The 25,903-nt window shown below is 39.8% G+C and overlaps 1 protein-coding gene across 4 annotated transcripts in view; it reads right to left on the reverse strand.

Moving 5' to 3' along the window:
• The window catches only part of MET (MET proto-oncogene, receptor tyrosine kinase), a 137,729-nt gene that overhangs the window by 6,855 nt on the left and 104,971 nt on the right, over positions 1-25,903 (reverse strand). For 3 of the 4 annotated variants that reach the window (XM_032642834.1, XM_032642833.1, XM_032642831.1), the window contains 8 exons: positions 19,978-20,124; positions 17,800-17,956; positions 17,462-17,602; positions 14,170-14,400; positions 12,167-12,247; positions 9,309-9,490; positions 6,274-6,383; positions 4,901-5,066 (listed from right to left, as the gene is read on the reverse strand). In XM_032642834.1, coding sequence (XP_032498725.1) covers positions 4,901-5,066; positions 6,274-6,383; positions 9,309-9,490; positions 12,167-12,247; positions 14,170-14,400; positions 17,462-17,602; positions 17,800-17,956; positions 19,978-20,124 — 1,215 coding nt within the window. The remainder of the gene's footprint in view (positions 1-4,900; positions 5,067-6,273; positions 6,384-9,308; positions 9,491-12,166; positions 12,248-14,169; positions 14,401-17,461; positions 17,603-17,799; positions 17,957-19,977; positions 20,125-25,903) is intronic. The other variant, XM_032642835.1, reaches the window with a different exon arrangement.

A 25,903-nucleotide genomic window follows, 5' to 3' on the forward strand; every position in this document is an offset into this window, starting at 1 on the left:
GGAGGGGGAAATGTGGAGTTGTTCAGTGGATACAGAGTTTCAGTTTTGCAAGATGAAGTTCTAGAGATCAGTTGCACAGCAATATGCATATAGTTAACACTACTGTACTCTACCTTAAAAATGGTTAAGATGGTCAATTTTATGTTTTTGCCACAATAAAAAAAGGAATAACTACTGATACATTGATTCCACTGATACCTCTCAAACGCATTATGCTACGTGAAGGAGACAGACTCATATTTACTGTATGATTCCATTTATATGACATTCCAGAAAAGTTAAAACTATAGAGACAGAAAACAGACCGGTGGTTTCCAGGTCTTAGCATTAGGGCAGGGGGTTGAATACAAAGAGGCACAGGAAATTTTCCGGGATGATGAAACTGTTTCATATCCTGGTTGTTGTGGTGGTGAATATACAACTGTATGCAATCTTTAAAACTTAAAGAACTGCACAATAAAAAGGGTGAAGAATTGGTATGTTGCACAATGGTGATACCATTAATAGAAATAAAGAAGTGAGGCACTGACAGTTGGCAGGAAAGAATTTGACTTTGAACGTGGTAAATTTGTGTTGCTAATGAAAATATCTTGGAAGAGAGATTCAAAGGAGACCCTTGATGGGAATGGTTGAAATCGTTGAGAGAGGCTGACACCTGGGGACCAAAATCCTGGGGGAGAGTTGTGTGTAAGGCTGTGAGAGAAGAAAGAGAAGCTGTCAAGGTAAAGAAAACACAGCCTAAAAGCAGGAGGAAAACAAGATGGTACAGTGTCCCCCGAAACCAAAGAAGGAGGAAATTTCAAGAAGGGAGGAGTAGTTGACGATATTAAACACTGCAGAATGGTGAAGCAGGATGAAAAAGCCAGTTGGTTGAACAACTGAGAAGTCAGTATTGACTTTAATGGGAGCATTCGTACTAAGTGTGAGACACTGTATAATACTGGGTATGAATAACTGCACATATAGAGACACTCCAATTTTGTCGGAAAGGGCTTCAAGAGTATTCAGACTTTAGCTGAACTCCATCTGGGCGTTTGCAAGACAGTAGACCTTTCTACAAACAGGCAAGTTTTTGCTTGTAGGTCTCAACATACATATGGTTTATTACATGCTTTTGGAAATGTTCCATGTCAACATTCAAAACATTGTGCTGTCCTGGAAATGAAACTTTATGCAAATTTATCCATGCAATCAATAACCATTTTCCAAAGCAGTACTGTATGGATTACTCAGGTTCACCCTTTATGTAGTACAGTATAGTGTCTTTCAATAAGAGTGAGAAAGACATAGCACTTCGCATCTATAGAAGCCTGTGTAAATTTCTAGTCAAGTATCTGAGTGACAGCTGTTTTATAAGAAGTGCTAAACCTCCCTGCAGTGTGTGTGTATTTTTGTGGAGATAGTAGTGTGTGTACAGGGTTGTCAAAAAGCTCAGAATCCCAACTCTTGCCTTGAGCATCCAAAATTTCATCAGGCTTCTTTTGTTTTAATAACTTTGCTGAGGTATGATTTATATATCATAAAATTTGCCAATTGTAAGTGTACAGTCGAGGATGTTTAGTAAATTATATATAGTTGTGCAGCTATCATCACAATTCAGTTTTAGATCAATTACAACACCCCAGAAACTTCCCTCATGCCTGCTGGTAGTCAATCTTCGCTCCCACCTTCAGCCCCAGGCAACCGCTGATCTGTTTTCTGTCTCAATCTTTTGCCTCTTTCTAGAAATTTCACATAAATGGAATCATTCAACGTGTAATATTTTGGGTCTGCCTTCTTTCACTTGATACAATGTTTCTGAGGTTTATCCATGATGTAGCATGCATCAGTGGTTCCTCTATGTTACTGAATAGTATTATTCTGTTGTATAGATATACCATGTTTTATATACCCATTCGCCAGTTGATGGACATTAAAATCGCTCCTGGTTTTTGGACATTATGAATAACACTACTGTGAGCATTCATGTGCAAGTCTTTGTGTGGGCATATGTTTTCATGTGCTTATTAGCTAGCTCTTCATACATCTCCGTGGTAAATATCTATGTAATCTTTTGCCTATTTTTAAAAAATGGGTTATTTTGTCTTCTTATTGAGTTGTAAGAGCTGGTTCTGGCTCTTACCAGTAGTCAAGTCTGGATGAAATGTATGTTCTTTGAGGATGAGTTAATTCTCCCTACCTTATGCCTTCACTTGCCACCATCATTAATGTGTCCTCAAGCCTACCTCTCTAGCACCTGCTTTTTTCATCTTTTTCAGAGTCTTTTAGGATCAGAATCCCAGGCATTAAGCTCTAGCATGGGCTATCACATCCTCTTACCAATCTTATCCACCCTGAAGTCCCATTCCTCCAACTTGTCCTGTGATACACCTGCTCATTGAAAAGACTCCCAGTCACCCTCAACTTATTCTCTAATGACTTCCTCAGGAACTGAAACTCTGCTTTCACTTAAAGACCACAACGACTTTGAAACTCTTACCAATAGAGGCCACACCTCTCTTTCTTGCTGACTCACAGGGAGGAGGCAGATGAGTTCCCACCTCCTAACACTGCACTCAGATCCCAGTCCCCTGTTATACCTTAAGAGCTGCCAACCCTTTCTCTTTTGGAATCTATGTCCTCCATTAACGTTATTTTCTCCCAATCTTGTTTGCTGATGTCACCAGTTAACACTTTTCCTGTTTTCAGTTGTTATCCTCAAGGACTGAGACATTAACATTTTTCTAACTCCACATATCATAGTCCTCTTGACTTATTAAAGGCAAATAGAATATTCCATCCACCACCCAGGCTCCTCAGCACACTCTAGACCAAATCACTTAGGTCATTCAGCTTCCAAGACCTTTCTTGTGCACTGAGTAGCAGTGGACTCTGCTGACCATATCCCATTGCTTCTTGAAACTTTCTCTTCCTCTGAGTCTCCCACCTCTCTCCTTTTCTCCCTTACTTCATGTATGTAGGTTCCTCTGAATAATTGTATTTGGACTTTCAAAAGCCTATTTCCAGCCTTGTCCTCTGCTATGGACTGAACTGTGTCCCTCCTTTCCAAATTCATACGTTAAAACTCCAACTCCCATTGTGATGGTATTTGGAGATGGAGCCTGTGGGAGATAATTAGGTGTAGATGAGGTCACGAGGATGGGGTTAGTGCCCTTTTACCAGAACAGACACCAGAGAGCTTGCTCTTGCTCTCTCCCTAGCATGAGGCACAGTGAAAAGGTGCCCATGTGTTTTCCTCACCGGAAGCTGACCACACTTGCACCCTGATTTCCCACTTTTACCCTCTAGAACTGCGAAAAATAAATGTCCATTGTTTAAGCCACCCAGTCTGTAATACTTTGTTATGGCAGCCCTAGTTGACTAAGACAACTAAAGAGTTTGTACAAGCTGCAGATCCACATTTCCAACTGCCTGACGGACACTTCGCCTGTATGTCCTACTCCCAAGTCAAACTCAATATGTTCAAGTGGTATTTTTCCTCCTAAACCGGCTTTTGCTCCTCTGTTTCACATACTTGTAATTGCACCAGTATATAACTTTGCTCAGCTTTGACTTTCATCAATTTCTTGCTAAATATTGTTGATTCTACCTCTGAGATGCCTTTCCTTCCAACTCTTTTCTGTTCTTACAATTTCTATATTACTTCAAATTCTACCTCTCACTTTGTCTTCCTGCATCTACTCCTCTCAAAACATCTTACAGAATGAAGAAAGGCTGTAGTGTAATCTGATTCACTATAATGTTTCCACATGGCCAGAGAATAAATTCCAGACTCCCTAGTTTGCTTTCCAAGGATCTCTATGACCTACTATGAAAATATTTTTCTCAATTTATTCTCATAAGTTCCCTTTGCGCCTTCTATTTTTGCTGAATCACTGCTGCTTACTGTTTCCTTAGAACTTTACAGATTTGTATACTTTCCTGCCCCTTTGCCTCACCTGGATTGGCATTTTTAATTTCATTGTCCATCATTCCATCCTCCTTTAAGGCCCATTTCAAGCACCACCTCCTCCACCAGGTGAAAGGGCAGTGTGGTAGATTTGGCTGCCCAGGTGAGTCTGCCCATGGTCTTGCCTACCCTCATAGCTCAGGTGCACGCCTTTAGAAGCTTGTTCTGTGACAGGAGGATGACCATTGCAGATAAAGGAGGGCACTTTTCTAGCTAGGCCCACACTGCTAGACGTGCCTCAGTTACAGCTTCTTCTGCCCTTGAGCTATGAGTGGCTGGACTAATCCCAGTCTACTTTGTGTGAGTTAGTGACGGACATGCCGTCCCATTCCTGCTGAGCAAAAGCTCCTGGAGGACAGGGTTCATACCTGGTTCAGCTCTGGGGTTCCCAAGGATTTAACGTGCTATTCTTCTGGACAAATGTTTCCGAATAAATGAATGAATTTATGGAAACATACTATGGGTACCTGTTAGACAGTCAAGCCCATTTTTACGTCTGAAGAAAACTGAAATTAGTGGTGCTGAAGGTATCTTTTTTTTTTTTTAATTAACTTCCTGGGACTTCCCTGGTGGTGCGGTGGTTAAGAATCCCCCTGCCAATGCAGGGGACACATGTTCGAGCCCTGGGCCGGGAAGATCCCACATGCCGCGGAGTAACTAAGCCTGTGTGCCACAACTACTGAGCCCACATGCCACAACTACTGAAATCCACGTGCCTAGAGCCCATGCTCCGCAACAAGAGAAGCCACTGCAATGAGAGGCCCATGTACCACACCGAAGAGTGGCGCCTGCTCACAGCAACTAGAGAAAGCCTGCATGCAACAACGAAGACCCAACGCAGCCAAAAATAGAAATTAATTAATTAATTAATAAAAAATTAAGTTCCCATAAAACTACTAAAAAAGTTAGGTATGAAAGTAAAAGAGGAGGTTGGGGTGATCAATACGTTACCACATCTGACTTGGTGGTAAATTTCTGAGTTTGCAGGCTCTCTAAAGCCATCCACTTCACTGGCAGTTTTGCACCTGTTTTGTTGTGTACGCTATAGTATTCCTTATCATACACGTCTCTGGCAAGGCCAAAATCAGCAACTTTGACCGTAAATCTTTCATCCAGCCTACAGAAAGAACAAAAATTATTACTGGTGGCTGAAATAGAATAATCTACAGTGATGCTGAATCTCTAAAGATTAGAATAAGGGACTTCAGTATTTGAAATCCATAACTTCTGAAGGGAGGGCTTCATCTGGCCTGTTTTGACTAACACTAAATTACAATGGAATTCTTGAATAAAAATGCTTGACATTTACATTTTAAATTCAACAGACCAAGGAAAGAGATTATAAATGATGTGGCATAAGAAAATCTTTTTTGCTTTCATGTAGATCTGGAGAAGTAGTAAAATTGGCCACCCTCCCAGCTTTCCTTGGTTGCTAAATCGAGTATGCCAACTGACTACCCAAAGCAATCACTAATTTTCACTTGCCAGCTTATTAGCAATACTTAGTTTTATGGGGGAGATACGAGAGGGGACTGTTATTTTCCTTTTTCATTCTCAGTGGGCTAGGCTAGTACGTACAACTCTTATGTTCCGCCAGTGAGGTAATAGAGAAAAACGATACATAGTAAAGCATCTAGGAAAACAGCAAGGTTCAACAAAAATCAATTTCTTCTATCTGAGGCTATGTATCTTTTGTTTAAGCTGGCTTTTATGTTGTTACATTGACCAAAACCAAGGTGGGAAATTAATAGCACAGTTCTTTCATTCACACGTACCATGAGCCATGAATCAGTGCCACGTAAGGGAAAGCACAAATCAACTACAAACTGTTGACTGTTGTATTATACAGCCCAGGCAGACAGACACAAATAAAGTTCTTTGTATATTCATTCCCAAATACCATTTTTGGTAGGGTTTCTGCAGGCTGACTTCAAATCTACTCTTGGGAAGTTACAATATGTTGGTATTTGTGTTACCAGCCCTCTCCTTTTCACTGTAAAATGCTGAAGATCAAATTCTCCCTCCCAAAAACTAATGCAGTGTGAAACCACAACACTGGGGGCTATGGGTGGGAAGGAAAAAGAAAAGCAAGAGCACACAACAGCTGTTTAAGACCCCCTCTGGAGAATTCCTTTTAAATTCTGTTTGATAAAGCCTGAAAGCCCCGCCTACATCCCCAGTGCTTACATATTGATTTAAAACTGTAACGGAACTAACGGACTTTTGCATGAGAAGAGAAAACATCCTCTCTAGCCTTGAACAGTGGAAAACATTCCTCCTTGTCACTTAATTTGGACTGCAGGCACAGAGATTCTTCTACTTACATACAGTTTCTTGCAGCCAAGTCTCTGTGGACAAACTTTTTGCTTGCAAGATATTTCATGCCTTTGGCTACTTGAAGACCAAAGCCAATAAGATCTTTCACAGTGGGGTTCTGTAATCAAAGAGAATTGGAAACGCATAAACTAAGCATTTACTGTTCTAGCTATGATCTCAGAATTATGAAATGTTTATAAGAATGACCTTGTTTCAAATAATAACTTGTGCCCTGTTGATAACAGCAATAATATTAAGTACCTGTTATTTGCAAAGTACCATGCTAGATGTTTTTATAAACTCTGGCTAATCCTTATATACTCACGTCTGTGATATGGGCTCCATTTTCCAGATGGGGAACTGGAGGTGTTTTAAAATGTAGGTTTTATTATTATTTAGGTGTGGTAAGGCCAGCAGATGGGAACAACTGCCATCGAAAAGGCTGTTACTCACAACTCCCAAGAGGAGGAGGCATGCCATGTCATACAAGGCCACTCAGGGAAGCACCAGGGTTGGTAAGGAGGCAGAGGAAGCAAGGGGAAAACACAAGCAAGAGTCTGTACTGTGGTTTCTGTGGGAAGGAATGGGTGAAGCAGGCTTAGAATTGGCTGGTTTGAATAATTTCAGTGGGCTCTGGGGTATAGGGACTGTCCCTAGTAGTCTGGTACCTGGTCTTGAAGTGATTAGGGCAGGTGGATAATGTCCCAGAGTGTGAGAGCACTTTAAAGGAGGTGGCTGGGGTATGGGCTCTGGAGTGGTTGGTTTGGTGATGAAAGGCATGCTCTTTGAAGGTGAGTTGTTTAATACCTCTGGGAATTTGCTAGTCCTGGGAGGGGCAGTCTCTCCAGGGTCAGAATGTCCCCACAAGTCAGAGCATCAGAAATACACGGTTAATACAGGACGTTCCCAGAAAAATAAACCACCCCAAACCACTCAGATGCTAAGTTGTGGAGTTAGGGTTTTAACCTAAATCTGTTAGACTCCAAAGCCCACACTGTAGTGAAATCAATCACATCAGAAGCCCTCCTACTGGTACTGAAGCACCAGTGGCCTGGATCCACACAGAGAACAGGAAATCTCATTCTCCATAAGCTCAACACACAAAATTGGATGGACAGAGTAATGCCTTTAGTACCTATGAGAACTGTATCTGAAATCACATAGATGTCACTGTGGCTGATAGCCCTACTGGTGCCTGGCCATCAGGAACAGGATATCTCTTCTTCAGCAGCCACTGTGGAGTTTGTGAACTTAAGAGACAGACAGCGGGGACTCTGAAAGGAGGGCTACAGCCCTCCTGAATGCATACAGCATGTGGAGAGGCCATTTCCTGTGTTTTAGGCTTCTCTAAGACATATCTGTTAGTGGTTGTAGTAAGTATAGACTCCTTGGACTATAAAAGGCCATGATACTGTATAATACGAAATCTCTATCATGCTTTAACCCTGGGGGAATAATACCTAGAGAAGATGGCATATCCAACCAGATGAACTCATCAGGGTAATGGCAAGAGTTAGAGTGGAAAAGTGGGTATGGTAAGGCTTTGTAAGGTAAATTCATCTTATTTGCAAAAATTCACTGCCAGGGAATATTTTATTCTTTTGACTGAATGCAAAATATTTCTTTACTGTCCTAGAGCTTATTTCCTCCGAGAACCTGACCTCATGTTTATGAAGCTGTTGATCAAGAGTAAAGCTACTCCATAACTCCCAAAGAGGCCTGATCACAGGAGCCAAGAGGCAGCCAGGGACCATCTGTGACTTCAGTTCCGGAGACTCCTTCTTCCCTCCCTGGTCCTGGTCTGGCCATTGTTTGCTCAGCCTTTAGGAACCAGCATAAATGTCACTTAGAAAACCCTCATTTGCAAGCATCTAAGAACCTCTTTTGTAACCCTGAGCTCATTCATTCAACAAATATCTCCTGAGAGTCTATGTGCCAAACACTATTTTAGGTGTTACTGTTACAGCAGTGAACAAAATACACAAAATTAGCTACCCTCATGTGCTTGAATTCTAATGGGATGTGTGTGTGTGTGTATACATATATTATTTATTTATTGCCTAGTAGAGCACTGTTCAATAGAAATATAATACAAGCCACATATGTAATTAAAATTTTTCTAATAGTCACATTAAAAAATTAAAAAGAAACAAGCAAAATTAATTTTCACAATATATTTTTCAACCCAGCACATCCCAAATATCATTTCAACATGTACTCAGTATAAACAATTATTGATGAGATATTTTACTTTCTTTTTTTATACTAAATATTCAAAACCTGGGATGTATTCTATACTTACAGCACATCTCAGTTTGGACTAGCCCCATTCACGTGTGGCTTGTGGCCACAGTATTGGATAACTCAGGCCTAGTGTATGATATGAGGGTAAGTGTGATGAAGAAAAACAAAGCAGAGGAGAGGAGCAAGAAAGAAGGCATGAAGGTGTGGTGGTCAGCTGCAACTTCAGACAGGTCAGGGAGGCTTCATTTTGAAGATGACATTACAGCAAAAAGCTGAAGTTGATGACTGAGATATGTGGATATTTTGGGGAAGAGTAGTCCAGGCAGAGAGAATAGCAAGTGCAAAGGTCCTGAGGTAGAAGAGTGGGTGGCAAGTTTGAAAAATAGTAAGAGACCCATTTATAATTAATTTTCGATGTATTTCTTCCTTCTAAGGTTAAAACTCCTTGAAAGCTGAGGCTCATTCTGGCTCTACGTCTCCTGTGTGGTACTTTTTCTGGCATATAGTAGGTACTCAAAGATGAGTACCTATCCAGTAGATGGTACGGCAAGGATGTTGCAGTGCAGGTAAGAATCACTGCCCCCAGGAGACCCTTCTAAGTATCACTATCTTCCTACTAGGATAGAGGATTTTGAGGAACTAGCGAATTGAATTGGCCTCTGTCCATTTGAGTGGTGCAAACATTTTATATGTGCTTCTTTGGCTAAAAGCTTTTAAAAAGGTTCAAAACAGGCACATTTTGGAAGACTCACTGGCTTACAGCTAGTTCATGAATTAGTAAGTTTGGTAATATACTTACGTGAGTCTCATTTCTAATGAAATTTCGAAGATCCCCATGTTTCATGTATGGTAGGACCACCAGTGGAGACCCCTCACTTCGAAGGCAGATTCCCAAGAGCGAGAGAACATTGGGATGACTAAAATCTTTCATGATGATTCCCTCGGTCAGAAATTGGGAAACTTCTCCTATGTCAGTGATTCCTGAGAAAGACAGCAGTGGAGACATTAACCTCATTACAGGGACAACAATTACTTTGTCAAGTTCAGAGAGGGAGAGCAATGGAATGTAAAACCATTGGGCTACATCTTGCCCTGATGCCTTATCATCAGAGTGTTTCTTTACAATACTTCTGAGTGAATGATGTCACCTGTGCTGCACTTTTTTTTTTTTTTAATTTTATTTTTGGCTGCGTTGGGTCTTCATTGATGCGCGTGGGCTTTCTCTAGTTTTGGCGAGGAGGGGCTGCTCTTCATTGTGGTGCACAGCCTTCTCATTGCAATGACTTTGCTTGTTGCGGAGAATGGGCTCTAGGTGTGCGGGCTTCAGTAGTTGTGGCATGTGGGCTCAGTAGTTGTGGTGCACAGGCTTAGTTGCTCCACAGCATGTGGGATCTTCCCGGACCAGGGCTCGAACCTGTGTCCCCTGCATTGGCAGGTGGATTCTTAACCACTGCACCACCAGGGAAGTCCCTGTGCTAAACCTTTAAGTCACCACCTGTACCTGTTTTTGTAAGAGTCTAGCAATCTGTTTGTCTCATGCAGAACCATAGTTTGTCTCTTACAGAAAAAGGAGACAGAAGCAGGCCAGTCCATTTCTGTAGTGATTGTCTAGGGCAGGGGTTGGCAAACTTTTCTGTAAAGGGCCAGATAGTAAATATTTTTGGCTTTGTAAGCCTTATGGTCTCTGTTGCAAATACTCAACTCTTGCCATTGCAGCGCAAAAGCAGCCACAGACAATAGTGGCTGAGTCTCAATAAACTTTATTTATGAAAACAGGCAGCAGGCCATAGTTTTCCAATCCCTGGAGTAGGAGGATTTGAAGACCAAACGTTGTCTATGGTATCTAAGTAGACTATTTTGTTATAATAGTTTCTAATCATTTCCAGATAGAGATCCCGAGGGCCTGACAATAGTCAGCACTAATAAAGAGTTAACAACCTTTAATTTATTAATCTGATTAGTATCAGTGTCAGTGATGATATTCTTCTACAAATGCAATGCATTCCAAGACCTGGAAGTCCATCTGGACCAAACAGAGATCAGCACACACCAGGGACAGAGAAAGATTTGTTGGCATTAGGACTGTTCTGAGTACAACTGGCAGGGGTACTCTTTAGTAAGGCAAACTTATTGACAATTATACTTAATCCATCACAGTTTGTAGTTAGATTTCATATAACTGTCCCTCTAATTACCTTGTGGTTAGCCTTTCAAAAAAATGAACCATACAGAACACTGCTCAGCGTGGAGATTTATGTTTAAAAAAGCTGAAATATTTCCGGCAATAATGTATCTTGTAAGAAAACCTTTCACGTGTGCATTGAAAGCTTATTAATTCCAATATAAATCTGTAATATATCTTGTTAACATTTTTTCAGGCTGCCTCAAACTATGAGCAGAAATTTAGAAATGGGGGTAGAAAAGGCAAGCACACTGACCTGACATGTGAGACCTGTCAGCAAAGGTGGAGCCAGGAAAGCTCTAGTATGAGGAGTATATTGGGTTGTACAAGACAGTAATTTATGCCATAATTATGGCTCTGGGTCATTAATAAAGTCTTAGTTTATGTTTGGAAGCATTCCATGTTTCTTTTCTCTTTTTTTTTAAGCGAAGTTTAATAACATGCATACATGGGAGAGACCCAGGAAAACTGAGTAACTCCAGCATTCCCTGCTTCTTAAAAAGAGTATGCATTCCATTTTAAAAAGATTTTCTCAATAGCAGATAATATTAAAAAATATATGTCTAGCACTAAAAGAGGGTAAGTATCACTTGTTAAGGAAGTACATTTATGTGGAATACCTCATTCACCAAAAATGTGGATAAACGAGATATTACCACATTTACAATTTTTCAATTTTCTGCTGGCATATTTTCTTCCTGTTTTCTTATTTCATTTTTTATCTTTTTGATGGAAGTCATGGTTAAAAAATAATTATAGTAATGTCTCTGGGTAAAATGAGTCATTATTACTGTATGTGCCAACATGCTTCCCATAGTTTCCATAAATATCACTTGTAAAACAAATATTATAAGCCAAACGTATTTAAGTGATACTTAGGCTCATCCAAGAACCTTATTTCTCCTTCATTCTTACTTATGAGGGCTCTGAGGGATAATTTCTGAGGAAACATTTCAATAAGAATTTTTAAAAATAAATTTATATATATATATATATATATTTTAAATTTTTGGCTGCGTTGGGTCTTCGTTGCTGCATGCGGGCTTTCTCTAGTTGTGGCCAGTGGGGACTGCTCTTCATTGCAGTGCGCGGGCTTCTCATTGCGGTGGCTTCTCTTGTTGCGGAGCACGGGCTCTAGGCGCACGGGCTTCAGTAGTTGTGGCTGCAGGCTCTAGAGCACAGTCTCAGTAGTTGTGGCACACAGGCTTAGTTGCTCCGCGGCATGTGGGATCTTCCCGGACCAGGGCTTGAACCCGTGTCCCCTGCATTGGCAGGCAGATTCTTAACCACTGCGCCACCAGGGAAGTCCCATCAATAAGAATTTAGATCAAATGAATTTTCAGGATTAGATCCATAATTCCAGCAGTTCCTGATTTTTCCACAAGGGAAAGTGTAAATCAACGTTTTATTATGAACTATTTATTAGTTTGCAAACCACAAAAGTGTACTCCACTGTTAAATAAAATATAACTTACTATTCAAGGATTTCACAGCACAGTGAATTTTCTTATCATCGTTGTCCAACAAAGTCCCATGATATACACACCCGAAATGTCCTACATGAAAGAGGGAACTTAGTTAGTGCCACATTACTTTTAATTGTGCAATATTATTTATTAAGCTCTTCATGATCTTCATTTCTCTTTTTTTCCTACATGGAAAAAAAATGCATTGTTTCTTATGCTTTTGATTAACAATACCACTATTTGTGTGTGTTTGTGAAATATGTATACGTAATTAATTTCACCCAAAGATACAAGCAATATGATTATTTAATACATGGTAAATACTTAGGTGATATAACTGTTATTAAAGGTTAACATAATAAAATATTCAACCACAGTGGAACCACTGAAAACAGGAGTAACATCTGCCTCGTAAAAGAAACATTAGTTTTAAGGATCAAATAACATCTTTTAAATATGAAAAATGAAGTTTTACCCACATAAAGAAATACAATAAAATAAGCTCCCTATATTCCAATAAACTGAAATGAAATAAAAATGTCACCATTAGAAATAAGATTAGCATTACAGAATAAGGATTTCCCCCTTTAGTCACCAGTTAGTTTGTAATCCAGGTTGGCAGAAACTGAAAGGCAATCGCCCAAATGAAGCAAATTCACTCTGAGTCATTTCATTTAGTTCTCTGGTTTTAGCCACATCACTTTCCCAATGGTAGCCTTTCATCCAGTGGCCGTAATTTTCCCCAGAGGTGCCAAATGTCTGATAGCTGTGTAAGTCATTAAGTTGTCCAGCTGGCCAAGACCCCCTGAGTGCCTAGCATGTGAGTGTTGGGCATTAGTCTACTCTCTTGTAATGCAAAGATGACTAAATAAATGCTCTTGAGGGCTCACGTTCTACTGGGGAAAGCATATAAAGAAATAATAGTTAATACTTATAGAATCATTCATGATTATTACTTTATAAGAGAGATAATTGCCATTTTTAGCACCTTTCATGATAAAATACTAATTTTACAATATGTAGAATTAGAACATAATTAGTAAAGCCACACACTCTAAAACTGGTACAATTACTAGGATTTACAGGCTGGTAAAAGAACTATATATTACTCTGATGTGAAACACGTTTGTTAACAGCGAAGCTGCTATTTGGGAAGGGGAGCATGCTAAGGATTAAAATCTGGAGTATGTGATAGAGGAATGTGTTGATGCTTTCACAGGAAAATGGGAAGGCCTCGTGAACACAAAAGGCAAATTGTCCCATCAGCTTCTTCTGCATCATGCTGGCTGATGTCTCTGCTACCTCTTGCAGTGCACACTGAATAAAGAGGGATCAGAGGCCATTCAGTATTAAAGGTAAAAGCTTTTTAGAAAAAAAGGGAAGAGTGGAGTTCATTTCCTGGCTTCCGGTTGGTTTCTTTTCCTGCTCAATATTTCCTCAAATACTGTACACGCTAGCTGTTATTGCTGCTCTGGCTGGCTTATTACAAATATTCATTCCTCTTTGTATAAAGAAATTGGAGTGCATTGTAGAGACGATGTATGTTGCTTCAGATCAAGGGAAGGCTATAAATTCCCTGTCTCCTGATGCTGTCCAGCAGTATACAAACTGCTATAAACCAGGACTTCATAGAGTTAGTCACTATTCTCAGGGTAGAGAAAGACTGGAAGGAGATAGGAGTAAAAATATTGGAACTTAACAGAATGATTTTTAGAAGGAAGTAAAAGGCACGTTTCAAGAAATTATAGTTGTCATTATGAAAAAGGTGAGGGAGGAATGTGATTTATTTCTAATACGTTTGGGAGATTATCAAGTTGTCTCCATGCACAGGGACAAATCCCCATGGATGTGATTTGCAGGGCTGTATGTCTGCAGAACAGAAATCAAGTGCACTTGTTATCACTGCTCTGTCAGTTGCTTTCACCATTGTCTAATTCCTAATCTGCAAAGGCAGAAGATAAAATGCTTACTGGAAAATCGTGTTTAACAAAAAGCTGAGTGGAAATACTTACCTCTTCCTATGACTTCATTGAAATGCACAATCAGGCTGCTTGGCCCAATCACTACATGCTGAACTGCCTGGACCAGCTCTGGATTTAGAGCACTGAGGTCAATGTGGACAGTATTTTGCAGTAATGGACTGGATATATCAGAGTCCCCACTAGTTAGGATGGGGGATAGGTCTGTCAGAGGATACTGCACTTGTCTGCATGACCCATTCTGAGATGAGTTAGGAAACTGGTCTGCAAGATAAAGCAAAATTATTAGAAACAACAGTGAGACCTCACTTAGTGGGGACTGCAACAGGGGCAGCAAATTGAATTAATAACAAAACTAAAGTTTAAATTTAAATTTAAAGAAATGATGGTTGTATCATTGAATGAGGCTAGGAAAAACCCTTACAAAGGAACTGGTTTAATAAAATTGGGAAAAGATACAGGTATGCGTGTGTGTGTTTAAAAAAAATTTATTGATTCTCTTGTAAGAATATTAAGCAGTAACTTTGAAAGCTTGTTTTCCCTCTTCATTTCCTTAGACATTTCTCTTTTTATGTACAGCAAAAAGCCAAGCTTGAGATTTGTTTTTTAATATATTATATTCTTAAGAATGCAAAGCAGCAAAAATAGTAAGCAACTGCCTGGCTCCCACAAAAATCCAACCCAACTATAAGAAAATGAAAAAAGATGCCTTTTGAGAGACTAGTGTTTATTAATGGAATGAATTAGTATTGCTCAAAACCAATGTGGATTCCTGGTCAATGAAAAATATGTAAATATTTTTATCTATATATCTATATCTATATCTCTCTATATAAATATGCACCCATACACCCAAACGACTAGAAATATGCAATGGCTAAAATTTCAGAACTGAAAGTTTTTCACATTCGTGGTAAGTTCTCCATACTGTGGTGATGGCAGCAGATCTAGTGTTATCACTCTTTAGAGAAAGCAGATTAGAATTGGGTTAGTGTGCCATTCTCATTGTTTACTTGAGGACACTTGGAAAGGGATCAGATCAGCATTCCTTGTAAGTTGATCTTTATAACCAAAACGGTAAGAGCCTCAAGCAAGGTTCCCTTTTTCTAGGTGAAACTTTTCCATTTCAGGGGTAGGGAATTATGGGGCTGAGAATACATTTCTTAATGCCAGATAAGGCAAAAAAGCCACCAGTTGCTTTGCCCTTTCCAATGGGAATGCATACATGTCAAGGACAGGGCATTATACTGGCAGCAACTGACTTGAAGACAAACTAGGCTGGGTATTGAAATGTATTAGTATATAACACAGGGAGAGGGCAGAGGCTTATGAGGGGGTCCCCATTAGCACCAAAAGAAAATATTGTTTGTTTGCAAAGGAGCAGGAAAATCAGAACTTAAGAGAGGGTCATTAAAAAGAAAGTTGATGGTACCCTAAGTATTCCTAAGCCCACTTAAACATGTTTAGTATCTGCCACATTGGAAGTTTGGTTAATACATCAATTTGGCCAGAGCAGTAAATTTCAACAGTGGTTCCAGAAAAGCTTTGGGACCACCTGTAGTTATAGTAATCACTAGCTGGAAATGAGACAGATGCAACCTTAAAAGAAGGATGTAGAACATCAGGGGAGTGCTTGAGATGTTGGATGGGTGAGGGAAGGAAGGAGCCTAGCTGGGTGTCTGTTCCTTTAATTCCAGAGTCAGGGTTTCCAAACCTTTCCTAGGGGATGGAAATGCGGATGAACCTCTCTAAATTCAGTTCCTTTGCCTTCACTTCTCAAACCTTTGCACCTAGAGATCAGGGTTCTAAATTTTCAGAGGTGCAGAGATGAAGGGAAATCCTTGATGAGGCACAGGAAAAAATCCTCTGGCATAGAAATTGTACTGACCTTTGGGCTAAGTTCAAACATGCACACAAGCCAATTTAAACCATCAGTGTGTGATTCTGGTCTGACACACAGAGAATTCTAGGTCTGCATGAAAGACTGATAAGGATGTTGTCCCCACCACACACAGAGAGAGAAGCTCTGTAGGTGCCTCTTTATTAGGTGCTGGCTGTGCATTTCCTCATTATTCTCTCTGGATAACTTTCTTTTGCCTATTTTATTTTTCCATATCTCCAAGGAGTAGGTTCAATGTAGGAAAGAGGATGAAACTCAAGTTTCTTAGCAATGATGACAGAGGTCTGGTGAGTAATGAGGTTGAAGGAAGATTAAATATGCTTCTTTAAAAAAATTACTTGTGAATTTTAAAGATCTCAAATTAGAGCCATTAAATGTGAATATAAAATAATAAACAGATCTAAATTTCAAAACTATTTGATTTTGAATAGTTGGATTTGATTTGTCCATGTTGTTAAGGGCTTGGATTCTTAAAGGTAAAGGGAGTCATGTGGGAAAAGACAATATTAACAGTGTCTATAGAACATCTCTATAGAACTAACATAAACTTGAAAAAGTAAGAGGCAGTAAGTGTTGAAAAAGTTAAAATGTTAAGTGACTCATTGCTCTTGTACTTGTTTTGATGAGCAACTTCTAAGTTTTGCAGTATCCTCAACTGTCTGTGACTCATTTTATTTATCCACTGGTAAATATTCAACCAGGAAAATGCTTGTACTTGACTCACGTCCTGTAACTTCTGAAGATAATGGAGCAGATACAATACAGACATTTTGCTTTTACCAGGAGATTTTAAATAAAACAATGTGAAATACTCTGGCTAATCTGACAATTATTAGGTCTAATGTTTTGCAAAACAGATGATGTTAACCCTCCCTTTTAAATAGCATAACTGAAGGTTTTTATTGGATAAGACTCAAAATATATTCAAGTCCTGGGATGCTGTGGGTAAAAGGCTGAGTACTAACAGTTCATTGAGAATCCTTCAAAGGAGGGCTAAAAGTATAATTTAAATGTTTGAGGATCAACGGGTAAAAAAATGTAGCTGTGCCAACTTCTATTTCAATAAATATACGTTTCCTATCTTAACTCTTCCTGGGTTGTTAAAGAGAGCTTCACAATTTTTTAGCATTGCACTCAGATGATAAACACCTTATCTTTGCTCAAATGATTTTAAAATGAACCTTTTTGTGAGAACAGAGCTTAAAGACTCTAAAAATCTCATACAACATGTAAATGAGTTCATTTTAAAATAAGAGCCGTGTAACTCTGTGTCAAATTAAATACTTCTTTGGCCAAAGAAGAGGTGAATACTTCTTTTATATTTTTATAAAAATATAAAGGCAAAACCAAAAATAAACAACAATGCCACACAACACACTGAGGTATACGTATAGGTATTTCTCTGAACAATAAACTGAAGTATACCTTCTGGAAAAGTAGCTCGGTAGTCTACAGATTCATTTGAAACCATTTCTGTAGTTGGGCTTACACTTCGGGCACTTACAAGCCTATCCAAATGAGGAGTGTGTACTCTTGCATCATAGCGAACTAATTCACTGCCCAGATCTTAAAACAGAAAGAGAGAAAGAGCTCATTAAAGACTTGGCTATCATGGATCCCAGTAGACTTTGACCCAGTGACCAGAACTCATGGGTTTTATGGATTGCATAAGACCGCACACATGAATCTATGACAATTTTAAACTGTAACGACTGTATTCTTAAGGCAACTCCTTTAAAACAAACAATAACCAAAAAATGCACCTTTAATTTGCTTTCTCCTTTTCAGCCACAGGAAAAGCCCAAGTAATAATAAGAGTATTATTGATATTGAGACAACACCAACAATCAGTCCTGTGAAATTCTGATCTGGTTGAACTATCACTTTTCCAAGGACGGTTGAAGAAATTGCATGCTTCCACTAAAAATGACAAATAAAAGTCAGAATTTAGCCATGATAGATACAAAATACACTACACAGTTGAATCACAGTCTCCCTGGGCTCAAAATACTACCTGGTTATTACCGTTCTAGAAGTAGCATAACTGCCTTCAGAGTATTAAGACACTCCTCAATTCTGTTTCAGTGTTCAAATAATTAGGGGCTACTAATCACTTAAGTACTTACATTACGCATAGCTGCTTGTACTTATAACTAGGTATTAGGGGGTAAAAAGATAAAAATCAGTCTCTGACCTTGAGGAACCGAAGTATGAAAGGGAGACAAACACAAAAATAAATGATTACAGTACGCTGTGGTATGTACTGTAGAAGTATGAACATATAGTAAGAAAAAGAGACGACAGGACATTAATTCTGTCCTGGAGGGTAGGGTAGAGGACACAGGAGACTCCCCATAAGTAGTAATCATATTATTATTATGATGGGATAATAAAGTCTCAGAATATTTTTATTTCAGTTTTGATACATAGAAGAAATCTTTGACGTTCCTTCCACCTCTAACATGGTATGATTTTTAGGATTTCTGGTCCTTTTAATTCCAAACTCTGATCTCATGATTCAGCCTTCTTTTTTTTTTTTTTAAATTAATTAATTAATTAATTTTAGGTATTTTTGGCTGTGTTGGGTCTTCGTTTCTATGTGAGGGCTTTCTCTTGTTGTGGCCAGCGGGGGCTACTCTTCATCGCGGTGCGCGGGCCTCTCACTGTTGCGGCCTCTCGTTGCGGAGCACAGGCTCCAGACGCGCAGGCTCAGTAGTTGTGGCTCACGGGGCCAGTTGCTCCGCGGCATGTGGGATCTTCCCAGACCAGGGCTCGAACCCGTGTCCCCTGCATTGGCAGGCAGATTCTCAACCACTGTGCCACCAGGGAAGCCCCAGCCTTCTTTGACTTTTAAATTTTTTCATACATTCCCATTTCATAACTTTTTGGAAAACTTCAGGAACCGTTTAAAAATCACATATTCTTGGATAAACAAAATGTGGTATATCTATACAGTGGAATATTATTCAGCCTTAAAAAGGAATGAAGTTCTGACACGTGCTATAACATGGATCAACCTTGAAAACTTGCTAAGTAGAATAAGCCAGACACAAAAGGACAAATATTATATGATTTCACTTATACAAAATGTCTAGAGTAGACAAATTCATAAAGACAGAAAGTAGATTAGAGGTTACCAGGGGCTGGGGAAGAGGAGGGATTGTGACAGTACTATTGAATGGTTCCAGAGGTTCTGTTCAGGGTGATGAAAAGGTTTTGGAATTCGACAGTGGTGACGGTTGCACAACACTGTGAATGTAATTAATGCCACTGAGTTGTACACTAAAAAATGATTAAAATGGCAAATTTTATATGTATTTTACCATAATTTAAAAAGTTAATAATGTAATATACCTAAAACCACTGAACTGTATACTTTAAATGTATAAACTGTATGGTATGTGAATTAATCTCAATAAAGCTGTTAAAAAAAAAGAATGAAAAAAAGATCACTCACTCCGGTTCCCAGTTATCTGATTTAGCTGTTTACATGAAAGAAGTTACTGTAAAATAGTTTAATTCTTATTTTACTTCATCCAGTGCATACATATTCTTTTACTTATGGGTCTCTGCATTTGAGATCACTGTAGCGGGCAGTAGTTTGTTGGCTCTGGCCTCTTGGAGTGGTGAGAGGTGGGGAAAGGGCCCTATTGAATGTGTCCTTATCCCTCCTGAGAATTACAGAAAATTTCAGCAAGAACGTGGCATGATGGAGAGGAGCGTGTCCAGCAAAGACTTTTGAGGTCTACCCTTTGAAGCTTGGGAAGGAGACAGTGCAACAAAAACCTCACTATTTCTAAAATAACAACTAAGAAGCAAGGCTGAGATGATGAGCTAAAGCCAACAGACAAATGAGTTTTAATGATTTATGTCAAGCCTGCAAGTGACATAATTACGCTGGCATCTTTATTTACATCATGAGAGGAAAGCAGGAATCCCACCTCTATATTTAGTTCGCTGTTCAATTTCAGCAGGTCATTGGGGACCGTACATAAAACGGCTTCAGAATGTGACTGTATATTCTCACAGCTCTTATTTCCAACTTTTAACACTTCACCTTTAACTGCTTCAGGGTCAATATCGTTTCCCTGGAAGAGAAAAAGAAAAAGGAGCTTGTTACCACTTCACAGTTTTGCAGGAATGCAAACAATTGTGAAGGAATATAAATATACTGCAAACACAGGCCATGTTGTTTACCAAGGCACATGATTTTCTGACACTCTTTTTTTTTTTTTGCGGTACGCAGGCCTCTCACTGTTGCGGCCTCTACCGTTGAGGAGCACAGGCTCCGGACTCGCAGGCTCAGCGGCCATGGCTCACGGGCCCAGCCGCTCTGCGGCAGGCGGGATCTTCCCAGACCGGGTCACGAATCCGCGTCTCTTGCAACGGCAGGCGGACTCTCAACCACTACGCCACCAGGGAAGCCCATGATTACATTATTTTGAACAATTATATAGTTACATGAAGGCTTTAAAAACATTGTTCAATTTGACATATTTAGTTAATTGAAGTCACCATTAGGTATTTAAAATATCACTGTTTTGTTGAAGAAACCAATAATTAGCCTTGGTAAAGAAGTGGCACAATTTCTCATATGAAGACTTAATGAGTATGGCTATTTATTTATTATTTTAAAATTTTATTTATTTTATTTTTATTAATTTTTTGGCGTTGGGTCTTCGTTGCTGCACGTGGGCTTTCTCTAGTTGTGGCAAGTGGGGCTCCTCTTTGTTGCGGTGGGCAGGCTTCTCACTGCGGTGGCTTCTCTTGTTGCAGAGCACGGGCTCTAGGCAAACGGTTTTCAGTAGTTGTGGCTCGCGGGTTCTAGAGCGCAGGCTCCGTACTTGTGGCGCACGGGCTTAGTTGCTCCATGGCATGTGGGATCTTCCCGAACCAGGGCTTGAACCTGCGTCCCCTGCATTGGCAGGCAGATTCTTAGCCACTGCACCACCAGGGAAGTCCAAGTATGGTTATTTATTAAAAAGTTATTTTGAGGAGAGATATCAAAACTTATTAGCATTTTTCTTAGGGACAAAGAGCAGCCAGTAACAAATACAGTACTGCTACTTTGTTTCCCACTTTGTTTTACATGACCTTTAACACTTGGCAAACTAGTTTTACATACATTGTCTCATATGGATCTCGATAGATTGCTAGGTCAAATATTATTCTCGGAAAAGAAGCTGGAAGAAAATACTTCTTTCTAACATGAATTTGGAGTTAAAAAAATGGATATAGACAAACTCTATCCTTATGATATTTCTAGAGGCAGTATGTGTACTCCATTGAACCAGGTCAGCCCCACAGGGCAAGTCAACGTAGAAGCACATAAATCTAATAAGTCATCTTGGGGCTTCAAATGACAACTTGTTGGTTAGAACTGAGGAGGGCTAAGGCATTGGCTCACATACTGGAGGAAATTCAGGGAATGACAAAGGAAAGAGATTAAAGAGCTGGAGGGCTTGATTTATGAGGGAATGACTAAAATGTGTCTTGCTTGCTTAGATAATGATGAAGGCTGGGGGAAGGGATGAACATACTGCGTTTACATTTCCAATACTCCTTTTAGGCTTAGGGCTGCCTAGGATGTTGCATAAAAGCTTATCTAAAACAAAAACAGGTCACAAAGCTGAACAACGAAACCCCTTTTCATTTGTGCCTACTAAGAAAGGCATAATAATTAGTGACTTACATAAGAAATTAATATCAGCTTTATATGTATAGTGACTGTTTTATTTTTTTTTAATTTATCTTATTTATTTATTTTTGGCTGAGTCGGCTCTTTGTTGCTGCGCGAGGGCTTTCTCTAGTTGCAACGAGCGGGGGATACTCTTAGTTGCGGTGCACGTGCTTCTCATTGTGGTGGCTCCTCTTGTTGTGGAGCACGGGCTCTAGGCACGCAGGCTTTGGTAGTTGTGGCGCACAGGCTTTGTTGCTCCGCGGCATGTGGGATCTTCCCGGTCCAGGGCTCGAACCCATGTCCCCTGTTTTGACAGGCGGATTCCTAACCACTGCACCACCAGGGAAGCCCTGTACAGTGATTATTTAAAAAATTTACAATCCAAGATATCAAAAAACTGATACTGGAAGCCCACTACTATATAACAGAGGGGACCGAATCAGGAAAAAAAAAAGGTATAGGCTGGTTTTTGTCATTTAAAATAAACATAGCTTTATCGAGCTGTGGAAAAAAATGTTTATGTTTAGAAATTTTATTATTTACTTTTTATTATTTAATATTAGCTATTATTAAATAGTAGAACATATTTACAAAATTGGATTAGTTCTTCAGTCATTAAAACAGTAATGCATAGGTTTTTAAATAAAGCAAAATAAAAGGAGCTTTCTGGTCTTTAATCCTCTACACCCATAGAGCAATTTAGAGTTATAATTATCTCATTTTATCCTGCAAAGACACTTCCCTGAGGTAGGTATTATGGTCATTCCTGCTTTACACATTGAGAACTAAGGTTCAAGAAGGGACCTGGTCGTGAAGCAAATCAATTCCATTTAATACAAATCTACTTACCATCTACTACTGTGTGTTAGACAAAACTCTGTAATATAAAGATGAGTAAGAGTTTCTTCCCCTCACTATAATGTTTAAATGAATATATTTCTAAAGTGAAAAACTGTTACTCCTCTGTCATATCAGGATGTCCCTTGTCCATTTCCTCTGAACTCTGGCCAGGTATGACATGTTTCTATCTAGGACTCAGGCCTGGGAACACATGTCTGAGCTGGTTACAGAGCAGAGCCGATAAGAGTGGAAGTGGGTAGGATTTGAAAAATAGCATTATAACAGGCAGGGTCTTGCAAGTTTTCATGACTCCAGGGGGCCACAATGTTGAGTCTGGGAAAGTCAGTTAAGGCCATGGAGGGGATGGTAGCAGGACTCAGCCAGGCCACGGTCCAGGGAGGCTGGCAATAGAAAGTCAGTGAGGTGGGGTGGTGGTGGACGGACATTTACACTTTATCCAGAGGATATGAGCCCCCTCAGCTTGGGAACTAGGCCAAAGAAACATGACAGAAAGCTTCAAAACTAACTCCACAGGGCATTAACAGGCATTTGGGGAAAAAAGTTCCCAGGTCTTTTGAGGAAAGCTGAATGAACCAAAATTAAACTGGTTTCTTCATTGGCTACTTGGGGCACTGGGATACCACAGGTGCTGTCTATGTGCCCTGGAATATGGGTTTTTTTCCCCCACAGAATGCATATTAAAGTGTGTAGCACAGGGAAATACAGTTGACCCCTGAATAACGTGGGGGGTTAGGGGCACTGACCCCCGTGTAGTTGAAAATCCACGTGTAACTTCACAGTCAGCCCTCTGTATCTGAGGTTCTGTAACCACAGATTCAACCAACCATGGATCACGTAGGACTATAGTATGTATTTATTGAAAAAAATCCGCGTATAGTGGACCTGCACAGTTCAAACCTGTGTTGTTCAAGGGTCAACTGTACTAGTTTATGAGCACCATCAATAAGAATAGGTCTTGACACTGGACCAAATGACCTCTAAGAAAACAGCCCTTCATTTCTACCCTGTCTGGAGACAGAACTGGCCTCACGGTGGTTGTGAATGGGTTTGAGCCTACAATTGCAGGTATCTTAGTCAGAAGTGGGAGGAAGACAAAACTCTAGCTGGCTCTGGGCAGCAGGTAGACTGAGTTAGCTCAGAACTACTCTCCCTTCTAGATCCTTCTGATGCCCAGAAACTGACACAGGCCTCTAGCTGAGCTCTCAACCTTTGCTCTTATGCTCCTAGTATCGTAGCCTGAGTCCCTGTTCCCTGACTTAGATGACCTTCCTGCTGCTTTTCCTGTTTTAGCCAACTTCTCCAAACTGGACTTCTGAAGCATCTCTATTACCATGTGTATCTATATGCTCCAGAATAAGATGAAGCCCCAGGGCAGTGTCAGGCAGTCCTAGTTCCAGCATTAAATACTGTGCTTCTCTAGTTTCCATAAAATATGATCATGAACAAAGAGTCATATAAGATAATTAGGAAAAAATTCAGGGTTTCTTTCAACAGAATTGAATTTTAGATATTTTTAGAGTTTAGAGCTATTTCACTTAAAGGATTGTATAGCTATCCATGTACCGTATGATAAAAAATTTCTCTATTATGAAAGGTATTTTGGTATACATGAAATGAAAGTTAATATGAAAGCCTTTGTAATGTAGTGGAAAGAAGACCAAATTTGGAATCAAGAAATTTGAGTGTGAGCCCTAGTTATGCTGTTTGCTCCCTAGCTGACCCAAAACAAATTACCTAATCTTTCTAAACATCTGTTTACTTATCTACAAATGGGGATGATTATCACTGACCTCCCAACCTCACAAGTCCACATGAGTCTCAAATGAAACAACATATGTCAAAGTACTGTGTTAACTAAAATTCCACACAAATGTGAGCTGTTGTTGACATGAACACCGTACCTTAATGTGTACTCCTAAAGATATGTCTACTTCTTTTTTTTCCATAAATTTGTTTATTTTTTACTTTTGGTGGCATTGGGTCTTCGTTGCTGTGCACAGGCTTTTCTCTAGTTGCGGTGAGAGGGGGCTACTCTTTGTGGGGTGCGTGGGCTCTCATTGCAGTGGCTTCTCTTGTTGTGGAGCATGGGCTCTAGGCGCAGGGGCTTCAGTAGTTGTGGCTCACGGGCTCTAGAGCACAGCCTCAGTAGTTGTGGTGCACAGGCTTAATTGCTCCGTGGAATGTGGCATCTTCCCGGACCAGGGCTCGAACCCGTGTCCTCTGCATTGGCAGGCAGGTTCTTAACCACTGCGCCACCAGGGAAGTCCCGAGATGTCTACTTCTGATGACCACTGTCCACAGCTAGTGCCTAAGCCTTGGATATAAACTATCTCCCACATTAATGGGGTTTCTGATTAGTCCTGAGGAATGACTGATCCCCGATCTCTATTATGTTCTCTTGATCCAAACTTGGCTGACCCTCTTGGCCATGGTGTAATCATTACACCAACTATTGACTAAGCCAATTCTCACAACTAGGGCTGGAAACTATCACAGTCTCTTTTTAGCCAAGGAATTCTTGTATGCATGGCTGCTTGAAGAGCACGAACTCTTCCTGGCAACAAGAAGCAAATCTCACTCTAAACACAATTCTCTCCATAGTGTTTTCACTGATGGAATGCAAACATACTTCACATTCATGTTTTGAATGGTAACTGAACAAGCACAACAAGAAATAAAATGACACCCTTTCTTTTGATAAAAAACAGTTCACTGCTTGTCCAGAAGAGGCTTTTTCTTTTCTTTTCTCTTGCTTTATGTTTTTTTGTTTCTGCCCTCAGAGAGGCAGAGGTTTTAATGTGATCAACTTTAGAAATTGATAAAGGGTTAAATTGCTATCACACAAAGATTCTCTTATACTAAATTTCCTCTTACACATACATAAAATGGAATATGGGAGAAGACTGAATCATGACACCAAAATAGTCCCCCCAAACTATTCCTTTTTTCCCCAGATTGCCACTCTGTGACATGACAGGTGCTAGACCCTTGTTAGAGAAAAGAGTCATTCTGTATATAGGCAAGAAAAGAAAGTCTCTTGTTTCCAGAGGCCTTTTGGGCCAGGTTGGGAACAGCATTGAAAGGCTGAGGATTATGTCGAATCATACTTTTCTTGGTCCAACAATTTTGTAGGACATTGAATAATGGGTATGTAATTTACAGAAAAAGGAGTTTTCTCCTCCATATAAGACTGCTTGAAAGGGTAGATAAAGAACCATTCTTCTCTAATCCTTCCATCACAGATACAGGAACAGAAAAATAGAGTTTATCTGGGTGTAAAAATATTTGCAAATAAAAAAAAAAAAAATTTGCAAATAAACCTTTGT

Source organism: Phocoena sinus, chromosome 9 (genome assembly GCF_008692025.1).
Source record: "Phocoena sinus isolate mPhoSin1 chromosome 9, mPhoSin1.pri, whole genome shotgun sequence".
NCBI lineage: Eukaryota > Metazoa > Chordata > Mammalia > Artiodactyla > Phocoenidae > Phocoena > Phocoena sinus.